The sequence below is a fragment of the Diuraphis noxia genome, unplaced genomic scaffold (genome assembly GCF_037042655.1).
Source record: "Diuraphis noxia isolate RWA-SAM2 unplaced genomic scaffold, SU_Dnox_SAM2 contig0002, whole genome shotgun sequence".
Classification (NCBI taxonomy): Eukaryota; Metazoa; Arthropoda; class Insecta; order Hemiptera; family Aphididae; genus Diuraphis; species Diuraphis noxia.
This window is the reverse complement of record NW_028301712.1, coordinates 15,560,035-15,573,102: the sequence shown is the minus strand read 5'-3', so window position 1 is coordinate 15,573,102 and position 13,068 is coordinate 15,560,035. Positions and strand designations below refer to the sequence as shown.

The window sequence follows — 13,068 nt, the reverse complement described above, 5'->3', positions numbered from 1 at the left end:
TCTTTCTAATTTATTGGAAGTCTTTACTTTCCACGAATGCGAAGTGTTTTGAGGTAAAAACGGATATTCACACAGTTCCCACGATCGAAACGCGCATGTAAGCGGTTTCTGATTATTGATTACTTTCAACAATCGAATTTTTTCTCTATCACTCACTTTCACTATAGGCATTCTCCATAATATTTTCGTTATGTTTATTTTAACGTCTTTTAGTTTAGGCGCGTCTGCAACAACTTCATTATTTTTATACTGTTTTATAGCATTGATATCGATCGAGACTCTATTTAATATAAGTTGCTGGTTACAGTTTATTAAAATACGTTTATAATCTTCGCAAAAACCAAACAAATCTTTGAGATTAATACATCCGTTAAAATTGTTGCTATCAATAAAATCTTTATTAGCATTTTTAATATCACTGTCCCAAGCAGAATTGTGATGTGAAGTAATATTTGTTTTATTGTACGAACAATATCCTTTTAATGTGGTCGATATACCTGGATTAACGAGTTTCTGAATTTGATTACCGTTTATTTCATATTTCATTTCGGAGAAAAGAAACGACAGTCCATTGTTTATAAATCTAATCTCGTCAGTTATTTCTGCCGGTTTGGTTATTGATCCCTCGATGTAAATATAACTCTCACACGGTAAAGTATAAGACTCAGTGTTATGTAAAGCAATACGCACCTCATCGTTATTGGAAAGAGCGGATGTCGAATAAGGTAAAAAAGAATGATAGTCAATTTGAGTTATTCTACAATCATCCACGTAACCAGCAGTGACATTTAAATAAGTATCATCCATATTAAATAGCCTTTAGCGAGCGTAGAAAAGCCAAATTGTCAGCTGTTAGACCAACTTGTTTTCGTTTCTTTTTTGTTTTTTTCTTTAGAGATGATACCTTGTTAGTGATATTAACACGACTAACGGGTTTTACATATGCAGCCGTATTTATATTATAAAATTGCAGACCCATTTCACAAGTCTTGAATTAATAGTCGTATTGATACAGGCTCACCTCGTAGATCGACCAATTCGTCGTACTGATTTTTTAAAATTATACTTGCGTGTGTTATTGATGAAGTATTAAGGGGGTAAAATACCAAATGTGGTGGTATCTCGATTATTTTATAACCAGGAGGAACATTTGGATAAAACTCGTGTATTGTATGGCACTGCTTCCCGTTATTGAATGAGCCCATAACTAAGTTTGATCCGATATATATGTATACAGTTTGTTCTGCTGATATTGACCAACGTATCTGATACATGATTAATATTAGCTTGGTATTTACCATTTTTGAACCCCAACAACTGACCTATACTATTAGTCATAGAAAGATCTACAGTTTCACTACAATACATTGAACATTTTAATGTATTATTATCTGCTCTCAACTCGAATAAAGTATCAGTATTATGTAATGCTCGTTTTATTGCCGTTTCGATTTCCGTCAACTCATAAGAGCCTGTAGGTATTACATAGCTATCACTATTATTATTATTACCATTATATATGAAACCAATTCGATTACACTTTTCGTTTACATTTGGAATAGAATTATTCGTTTGAAAACCCAACAGTCCGATTTTCGCATTTTTTCCGACTTCTATCGGTGGGAAAAAGTCACATGACAATTCGCTAGAGTTACCGGTTAACGTTATAGTATACATGATAAAAATTTTAAACACAAGTGTCCGCAGTTTGTTGTATTATATTTTTGATATCTGTCGTAATTATATTCGATATCACATCCGTTGAAATATTTCTCCAATTCTAGTGGAGGTGACAAGTTACCAAAACTGTCATAATATTTAACTTGTTTTCCGATTTTCTTATACGCTACCCAATGAGTACCTGTTCCGTTTTCTATGTCTAAATTAACTACAGCAGACTCTTGATTTTTTGGCCGTAGAGGCAACTTGTCTCTAGAAAATACACCAATGAAATGAGGTATTTTCAACATATCTGCGTATTTTATAATCTCGTAATCGAACAACGCTCTGTCGGGTAACGTGGAAATTAGTTTTTTGACTTCGATTTTTTTTTTTTAACTGATCCGCCCTTGTACGGTGCTAGGTATAAACCTTTACCTTTTACAATTTTATAAGAACTCCCCTTGTGAGGAGTAAGATATAATCCTTTACCTAAATGAATAGGAGTGTTTTTACCAGAATTTAATTCATTCACGACTTTAACTATATTACCAACACCACCGGTAAGCGCCCCCAATGCCGATAAACCAGCGAAAATAGGTATTAAAGGTAAAACTCCACCCTTTTTCGGTATGGGTATAATTCTTGGAGTTTTAGTATTTTTATTTTTCAATTTTTTCGATTTTTTCGCAGCTGTCAGACAAGTTTTTACTAATTTAGTTATATTTTTCTCGTTCACTTTATTCTTGATTGCTTTTTTAGCTGCCGAAACCATTTTTTTAAAACCACATCCAGCCCCAAGCTTACGCTTTGCCTTCATAGCTGTAGTAACTAACCAAGACGCAGCTTTTTCCTTAATGCCGGTGTTTTTGGACTTGAACACTTCCCAAGCTTGATTTTCTAAAACTTCATCCGCTCTATGTCTATCAGTGAGCGAATTACTTTCGTCGTATGCAATATCGTGAGCTCTGGCCAACTCGTCAAGGCGGTTTATTCCGCGTTCTCCACGTGCTAATCTTTCTTTTAATTTGGTTCCAGGACCGGCAAATCTAGAAACATATATTTATTTAATTTTTAATTATTATTAATAATAATATTTTTGTAGTGACTTACCTATAACCGGGTAAATGTAATTCCACGGGTAGATGATTTATAACAGAGTTAATAAGTCCAGATCCCTTACTGTTGTTTCGCTTACGAACGCGAGAAATCGTGTGACGCTTTCAATGACAGAACATCCGTATTTATAGTTAAAAATTTTAAAAATGCGCTTTATCGAGCAAGAGAAAAAACTCCGAATTTATAACATTGATACCCCCGACACAATTCAGCTGCGACATGGTGAGCTTTTCCCAAATACGATACGATCGTTAGTCTTGGGTAGTTCGGGTTGTGGTAAAACAAATTTAATCTATTTTTTACTTGTTGATGAAAACGGACTGCGTTTTGAAAATGTTTATATATACTCTAAAACTTTATAACAACCTAAATATAAATTATTAAAACGGATTATTGATGAGATCGATGGTGTCAACATTTTTACTTTTTTTGAGACTGATAAAGTTATTCCACCCGAGAAAGTTTTACCAAATTCTATTTTTATCATGGATGATGTTATCGGAGAACATCAGCACGTAATAAGGGAGTATTTTTCTCGAGGTCGTCACAATAAAATAGATATATTTTATTTAGCCCAGAGTTATTCAAAAGTACCTAAACAGTTGATACGTGATAATGCAAATTTAATAGTATTATTCAAACAAGATGAAACCAATTTAAAACATGTATACAACGAACACTGTTCGGGTGATATGTCCTATATTCAGTTTAAACATTTTTGTGTTACGTGTTGGAACCGTGAAAGGTTTGCATTTGTTGTTATTTGTAAAGACAGTGATCGCGATAACGGACGTTATCGTTATGGTTTTGATACATATGTGGTTATATAAGACTATGCAAAAAATATATATTAACATTTAAAACGTAGTCATGGCGGAAGCAACTTCTGTTTTAGATGAGCTTGTCAAAGCTAAAGAAAGCAAAAAGACGGGTAATAAATATTCTAATATTATTAGTAAATTATTTCCTTCGGGTGGTGAACTGTTTATGAAATCACGAAAAAATAACTTAGTGTACTGGGACGATCCGCGAATGAACTAGTCGTTAGATTACGTCTACTTATCGCGTCCAAATCAGCTGGTAATACAAGTGTTTCAAACGAAATAATTTCGATTTTCGAAGAGCTGCGTGAGGCTGGGTTAATTAAACGGATTCCAAATGTCTAAACGTGAAATCGCTTTAGAACTTCACAAGCCAGCGAGGAAAAATTTCGAAAGACGTAGAGTTAACGTGTATGGAAAAAATGATTTATGGCAAGCTGACTTGGTTGAAATGATTCCATATTCCAATAAAAACAAAAATAACAAGTACATTTTGACCGTAATTGACTGTTTCACGAAACGAGCCTGGGCATTACCATTAAAGTCTAAAACAGGAAAAGAAGTAACTGGCGCAATGTCTAAAATATTACTTGAAGGCTCACCAAAACTTTTACAACTCGATAACGGAAAAGAATTTTATAACACCACTTTCGACGCATTAATGACCAAGTATAACATACACAAATATTCGACATTCAGTATTTTAAAAGCTTGTATTGTAGAAAGGTTTAATCGAACTTTAAAGGAAAAAATGTATAGAGAGTTCACCGCACGTGGTTCTCAGGATTGGATTTCTATTTTACCGAAGCTGCTTGAAGAATATAATAATTCACGACATAGAACTATAGGAATGTCACCAATGCAGGCAGATGCTAACCCTGAGTCGGTGAAAATAAAACATCGTAAAATAAAATATAATGCAAAAAATAAATTCAAAGTCGGAGATAACGTTCGGATCAGTACACAAAAAGGCGTGTTTACAAAAGGCTATCTTCCAAACTGGTCTACTGAAATATTTGAGATTATTAAAATAAATAAAACATTACCAGTTACATATCAGTTACAAGATTATATGGGTAAACCTATTGCAGGTTGTTTTTACTCTCAAGAAATATTCAAAACTAATTTCCCTAATGAATATTTGATCGAAAAAATTATAAGAAGGAAGGGGAATCGTGTGTTTGTCAAGTGGCTAGGATTTGAAAATACTCATAATAGTTGGATAAATACACGTGATGTTAAAATATAGCGTCAGTCGTTTTATAACTATGAACGTGTTTGGTAGTTCTCAAGCTGGTGATACTAAGAGAATTCTATCAGATATTCAGTCAAGTAATAAATCAATTCTAAATGGTGTGGAACTCCAACAGAAAGAAATTAATAATTTGAAAAAACATTTCGTTAATCTACAAGAGAAGACACAATTGTTGGAAAATAATATACAAATAAACAATAAGTCTTTATTAAATTGTGAAAATCGTATGTCGAAGCTATTTAATGACTGTGCTGAAACTAGTACAGCAATAGGTATTCAGGGACATGACTTGTTCCAATTAAAAGATGAAATAAATCGCATAACCGGAATATTTGATGAAAACTCATTACCGAATCATGCGGCATATATTTCAGAATTAAATTCACGTTTGGCAATAGTTGAAGGCAGTTATGAAAAGAAAAACTAAATAAATACAATAATTGGTTAAATATATGAGATATAATTTCAATCGAGCTGTCAACCACATCGTGACTGGTATACGGTATACCTCTGTAAATTATTAATATTTAATGAGTTCATGAAAACAAGTCATAATGTCTTCAGCCATCTTAGACATGCAATGTGTTCTTGGAGCAAACAATAAATATTTTATTAAAGAAATGTCTGTAGTCGATACAGAAACATGGGCAACTCAACACTGGATTTTTAAAAACTCGAAATCTATGCAGGACAACAAGAGTCGAAAAACAAACAAGTGGTTGGAGCATAACTATCATAAACTAACTATAGAATATGGTGATATCGAGTATGAAGAACTAAGTAGAATATTGAATTCTTTAAAGTTCACCTGCATTTACGTCAAAGGCGAGCAGAAAAAACAACTTCTTATAGAATTTATACCTCACATCGCACTCATCAATATCGAAGACCTTGGATGTCCACGTCTAGACCAAATATGTGACGATGAAACTCTTCCCTGCTGTATTTTTCATATGGAATTTAATCCAAAACAATGTACATCCCATAAAGTATTTGCAATAAAGAAATGGCTTATAAATAATTCATAAATATATAATTGTATACATTTTTGTTTAATAAACATAATATAATTATATTTTACATTGTTTTTTTTTATTTATATGCTAACATATAAACATACATTTATATATATGTTAGCATTTACAAGGATTTAATTAAATATATATAATAATAATAATATGGTTCTCCATCTATCTGAAACAGAAAAAACATGTTAAGTATATTAAGAATATTATAATATTTACATTTTTTAAAGAAAAAAAATTATATAAAAAGTAAATTATAAAATATATCCTATCTTAAATATATAATAATTAGATTAAGACACAATACAATATATTTTAAGAAATATTTTTACAAAGCTTTTACTTGATATTTACAAAGTATTAAATATTCATAAGATTTTTATTTACAGGTTATTTAATTAGATAGAACTAAAAAAAAAATAATTCAATATACAGAGCAAATATACCACAAAATAAAATAAAATATACAAAGTATTTATAATACATAAATAATATATTCAATTATCATATTAAAACTTAATATACACTATCCTCCATCATTGCTGACATCTCTGATTCCACTCGCTCAAGTTCACGCTCTAGTTCTTCAGCTTCCCTATTTAATTTTTAAAATAATATAAGAAAAAATAAAGTAAATTATATATTTATTGGTTTTTACTCACTCTAAACGATAATGGCCATGTGCTAAGGTGTGTATTTTATCTTCTTGAATGACCCTCTTATCATCATAACTATTATATGTTAATTTTTGAGTCTTAAGAGTCCTCAACTGGTGGTTGAAAGGCCGTATAGAAATATTTTCTCTATACACGTTTAAACCGGCTTCACCAAAAAGACATTTCCTATGGTCTTCGAATGACATGTGGTTATCAACGACATGTGTTCTTATACCTTTGGCCCTAATCTCCTCTTTTGGACTATTCCCCCCGGCCCCCATAATTTTAAAAGCGTACGATTTGGCACGGAGTGCGCAAAACTCCGTCATTATATCGCCCTTCGTCTCATCCGAAAAGAAGCCTGGTACCTTGCTACGGTCGGGAATATAACAAGGGTGGTTCTGTGGAAGATTCGAAGTATCCATCCTGTCAAGTAAGATGGGGTTGTTAATTAAGTCCTCATAAAAATCTTCAGTGTATATATGATAGACCAGTGAGTCTGAAAAAAAAAAATGTAGTGCTTAACATAAAACATATAAAATATTTATTTACCTGTATCAGTGTACATAAGATGGATTTTTTCCGCATAATGTTTCTGCATCACATTGTAATGATAATCATACATTAATGATTTGGATATATCAAGTACAGCAAAACCTAATAGTCAACATAAGTCAATTTCAGGATAAAAAATATATATATATATATACCTATATATATCGGTTTACAAAAATCTATGATTTTATTTTCCAACGTGACGGCTGAAAGATTCTCGTTGTATGTAGTACAATGCTTGAAAGTAGATTTATTAATAAGTTTTTGAAGACGTCTATCACTTGCTACTATCTCCATTTTCAACCTTTTTCTCATCGATTCTAACGTCTTTCCTACAAAATAATAAATACTATACAATTTTCAATTTACAAAAAAAAGTTTAAAAGTAACAAACCAAATACTGCATTATTCATTAATTTATAAAATTCTTTTTCAAAGTCATTTCTCGCTTCCTTTCTCATTTTGGTATTTAGTGAAATATAATCAGCTAACCACCCCGACTGTTTAAATTGAACTACTCTATGCACCTATAATAATAATAATAATAAAGACAAAAATATATTCAAGCTTATAAAAAATACAATATTTTTTACTTTTTCAACTATTAATCCATTTTTTATGCACTGCTGGAGGTTCCTGTAATGAATTATATAATTTTTTTTGGGCTCTAGTGTAGCCATCAGTTTTTGGGCTCTCGAAACTGCAGGAATAGTGTTTTGCGGAAGAAATGGAAGATCATTGTGCCGATCGTGCAATTCTTTTGGATAAGCTACATCCACCTCATAAATCCGACCTATAGGCGAGTTGTCATTCAAATCGTTCAATCCATCAAGTGAGGCTTTAACCCACTCAAATCCTCCACTGGGCATGTACTCACTCATTGAATAACCATACAAATTATTACCTAAGAATATTTAATAAGATAAGTTTATTAGTCTATTATTTAAAAATATTAATACTTTTTTTCTTACAATCTTGATAAACCAACCACGATTTTTCTTTCTCTGCATCATATTCGGGAGCCTTCTCATTATTTGCTTTTGCATACCGCATGCTTGCCTGCACCAGTCCACCGCGAATACCTATTTAATTCAAAAAAAATTATATATCAAAATTTTTAAACTTTTAAACTTTTAAACTTTTAAACTTTTTTTAAAACCTTTTTCAATCATTAAGACCATCTCATAATCCGACAGAAGGTCCAATTTGATCTCAGTTTTTTTCAACATGCAATCAAAAGACATTCCAGGGGCTGTGTAATAAAATGCCGGGTCGATTGAATACGCTTTCATGCACACATCTCGAAAGTTTTCAAAGACGTCAGATAGTAGCAGCACATCGATTTTTAAGTATAAATCTGAGTATTCTCCGAGTGTAGTACACCCAAAGTGTCTCCAAACCTTCTCGGCATGCTCATACTCTTCGTCTTCAATCCCACTTTCCTTAAGCGTGCTATAAAATTCTTCTTTTCTAGGTAATCTTTTTTCATCTAGTTTCACCCAACTATCAGTATAGTCATAAGGATATACCCCCTTGCGAGAAACGAGTGCCATATCTCCGGCGACAAAATGTTTTGCAGTCTCACGGAATTTTTCAAGCCCTGGTGTTATGAGGTTTTCAGCCAATCTTTCCAAGCTCGACGCCATAAACCTTATAGTATCGATAAACCGAATAGTGAAAGTACTACTTAAATATTTTGAAAAAGATATAAATTTCTCTTCACTATTCGGAATAACAGTAATAGTTTTAGTATCGTATGCGAGATTAGAAATAATAAAATTAGAGTCGTAGTTGCTCAAGTTATGAAAATAACACGGAACAAATTTTGGTTGTATTAAGGCAAGATTGCATTTAGAACAAAGCGTCTGTCTAAATTTACCACTCAAGTGACAGTGGTCTCTCACTTTTTCCCTACCTATTATATCACGTTTACATAAATTGCACACCTTACACTCTTGATGTGTTTTTTCTTCTTCTTCAGTTATAATCATGGGTACACGGGTCTTTAATAAATTTTCGATTCTCCGCCCCACGTCAACAATTGCTCCTACAAAATGCCTACCCACGTCCTGGCTAACCTCACTTCCACGGAAAATAACTGGAGATGTCGGGATATTATATTTTTCTATCAGCTCTGGTGGAACGTCTTCGCTAGCCTTCACTACAAAACCATAACTCATGACTTCATGTTTCTGTATTACCATAGTTTTTTCTCCTCTTTTCTCGTTCGTTTTTACTAACAACGCCTCAAAATCATCATAAATCACGATTGGGTGACGTATTGAATTCTGAAAAGACTTAAATTCTAGTGTTGATCCGGGCGTAGGCATCACGGGCAAAATTGGTTTATGCCCCCCACATATTTTCATGTGCTCCTCAAGCCCAGCACGTCCATTTTTTCTATATTTTAAAACTCTATCGTCAAATGATGTAAAACATCGTTTACAAAACAACCGTTTCTCATTATGTCCAGTTGATTGAGCTCGAATAAGGCGGGAAAAGTTATTAATGAAAATAAAATGTACTTTTTCGTTTTCCGTAATAAAAAGCAGATCAAAATGATCAGCTTTTTCTTCATCGACGACTTTCAGTGGAAAAACAATGTAAAAATCTGTTTTTAAGATGGGGTTAAATTTTTTTTCTAATCCATATACATTTATACTGGTTAAATGGTTGTTATGTTCAAAAATTTTTACATCACTTAATGGAGTTGGGAACGATAAACCCGTAAAGTTATATTTGTTTTCGTGTTGATAATAATTATTTCCTATACGTGCTTTATTACCGCCAGTGACGTGTTTCGCCAGAATGCTCCATTTAAAACAAAGTTGATCGTTGTTCAGCGGATTGATAGTCGCCCGTTTATTTTGGATACTACTTGGTAATGGAATATATAACGTAGCAGTCGTTACAAAATTATTCTGTATTTGATTTATATTTAAATTTCTACCGTCTTCGTTAGCCCCTTCTAAGTCTCCACCCTCACTATTATTATTATCCTCTGCTTCACTATTATCCTGTAGGTTAATTATATTAAAATTATTTTCGTCCTCAATTTCTCCACTATCATTTTCTTTCTCGCCTTCACTACTGTCCCTATCGTTATTATCCGTATACTCGTTAAGACTTGAATAGGACGCACCAACCATAGGCGTATACCTATATACAGTCAAAATAATTCCGTCGATGAATTGCAGCGTGAAGCCGCTTCCGCGGGCGGCATACATTTCTTCCTCGACTAATAACTTGACGTACGTCTGTTCAATTATATCGTCTAAGTCTGAATCTAAAAAAATCGCCCTGGCCGATGTCTTAAAAGATCTATTTTCCGACGAGTCTTCAACGTTGTCTTTGTGATATGTAGCCTCTAGTTTTAAATTGAATTTTATCGGATTTTTTTTGACAGCTGATTTTAGTAATTTTATTAAATCTGATTTAATTGAGGAGAGAAAAGTAATATAATCTTGTATTTTTTTTAAATTTTTAGCGAAATAGTTTACAATTATTCTATTATTTGATGCACTTATTTCTATGAATCCTAACTCTTGTACTGTCCGCATTCGAATCTTTTTAGAATTCTTAACAGTTTTCGTATTTTCTACATGCACACGCTTCCCCTCTTTCGTGGTTATATAAAAATCTAAACAAAAAACACCTAATTATCCTTTACCCCATATACACCTAGTATTAATATAAATCTTACCTTGGCCATCACATAGTCCAGCGTTCTCAACGTGTTCCGAAACTTCCATACAAATATCATCTCCCTCGTTATCATACCATTGCTCGTTTGCTGGTACCGGTGGAATAGTAGTATTTGGTATGACATGGTGACTGTTTGACGCTCCAGCTGCATTGTCGGGGACAAATAGTTGCGGGCCAATCTCTATGTATCCGTTCGGGATGTTTTGACGCTGGGTCGATGGAACTGATTGAACGACGGATACACCGTCGCGTGGAGCTACAGCTACCTCGTTACGTTGAATTGTAGGTACACGAGCAATACCTGAAATAATAATAATAATAATAATAAAGAAAAAAAATTTAGAAACTAAATAAATTTACTTCAGAAAAAAAATTATCATATATTAAATGTTCTGTACATACCATGCACGTTTTTCTTATGGCGTAACAAGTTAGACTTGTCGGAAAATGTTAAAATGCAAGATGAGCAAGAGAGCCGGACTGAATCATGCGTTTTCTCGTGCCTAGTCAAATTACACTTACGGTTGAAAGACGAAGGACACTTACCACAAAGAAACATGTTATATATTTTTAAAGTAAGAAGCGAGAAAAATATAACAGGTATATTATACTTGCTAAATAAAAATAATGTTAAACACTTTGAAAAATCTCGGATTTAAAGACTAAGAGTCACAAAGGCAGCGAATTTGAAATACGTGTACACCAGGACAAAGTAATGGATGCACACTGACCAACCATAGGCACTTGCCGAGGTAAGGTAGCCGGCGCCCGGTGATCTCAAACATGTTTTGTGGTGGTGGTAATATTTTAAGCCAAGTATTACTAAAATATTATTTAGAAAATGGCCATGATAAATCTGTAATTCGAGTAAGATTTCAAATTATTTTGGGTAACATTTTCTATAGAAAAAAAATTGTTGTTATGTTATCCGGACTTGATACGTGTGTGGTCTTCAACAATAGATTTTCTCCCCATTGTATCTCTACATAATACACCGTCAAAAATAGTTGCTAACATACCAAGAAATGCGACCATATGCTACTTTAAAATTTACTACTAACATAGCCAGCTAACAATATATTTATAAATATTAATATAGTTTGAAAATATAGAATGCGTGGTTTTAAAATAAATATATATATATTTTAAAAATAATAAATAAATCAGTTATTACTCCCCCCTCCAAAACTTTCATATGCATCCATGTGCCGGTTGAGCTCTTCATCATCTTCATATGTATCCATATAACGATTCAACTCCTCTTCATTTCCGTCATCAAACCAATCCATTTCTAACGGCCGCTCTCCAGAATGTCGCGTTGTGTTTATAATTTCACCGAAAATTAGCATGTTATGTTCGGAAGACGCTCTGACCTGAGAAAGGTCTAACATCCTAGGCGAAACTGTTGACTGAGATTCGATGGCTGGAAAAAGGTCGTTTCTCACCCTCAGTGGGTATACTCTCGGTGTCGGCGACTGGAACATATCGGGTGAAGCTTCTTCCAGAAAAACAGGATGAAGCGGCGACAAAGATCGCCCCCAATTCTCCATCTGCGAAAGTCGTGGTGGTGGTGAAGGTGAAAATACTCTGTGCCAATCATGATTTTCCACTTGCGTGTCTTGGTTGGTCGAATACCCGCTATCACCAGATTGAGTCTAAATAATAATAAAAATAATAATAATTATTTTAATTTATTTTAATTTATTTTATTTTATTTTTAAAATTATTAACTTACCATCTCACCATATCCGATAAAATTATGTGCGTCGAGTTGAAGGAAAACTGGAGAGTAACGATCTGAATTTGGGCTATCTTGCAGAGGTAATGCGGCCAGACGTCTACGATACTCATCTCCTCCATACCACGGTGTACTAGGCGATGAATTATTTGACATCTAAAAATATGATAAAATATTATAATTCTTAAATATTTTATGAATTATATAAAACAAAATACTCACATTTTTACTGGCAATGGATAAGATACTCGCGAACGAAATAATAAATATAAAAAAACTGAAATAACTACTTACGTAATGACTAATAAAAATCACGTATAAGAGGAAGGCTAGCTGAAATAATCTGATAGCAGACTGAACTAATAAATAATCACGAAGTTAATAACGTATTGACAAAATACTGTAAACGCGAAATATGTGTACACCGGAGAAAATACTGGATACACACTGATCGATCACAGGGACAGGCGGGCAGGTAGCCAGACCTCGTTGATCACGAAATACGGTAAAGGTGGTGGTAACATATAATTTTAAA

General features: G+C 33.1%; 2 protein-coding genes across 2 annotated transcripts in view; one reads left to right on the top strand and one right to left on the bottom strand.

Annotated features, from left to right (window-relative positions):
- The window catches only part of LOC107170766 (uncharacterized), a 164,172-nt gene that overhangs the window by 97,786 nt on the left and 53,318 nt on the right, over positions 1 to 13,068 (top strand). The window lies entirely within an intron of this gene.
- On the bottom strand, positions 6,373 to 7,160 carry LOC107170794 (uncharacterized). Its single transcript, XM_089218724.1, has 3 exons — positions 7,088 to 7,160; positions 6,542 to 7,034; positions 6,373 to 6,474 (listed from the first exon to the last, which is right to left on the bottom strand). Exons 1-3 carry the CDS (start codon positions 7,158 to 7,160, stop codon positions 6,396 to 6,398), a joined length of 645 nt encoding a protein of 214 aa, XP_089074850.1. The 3' UTR covers positions 6,373 to 6,395.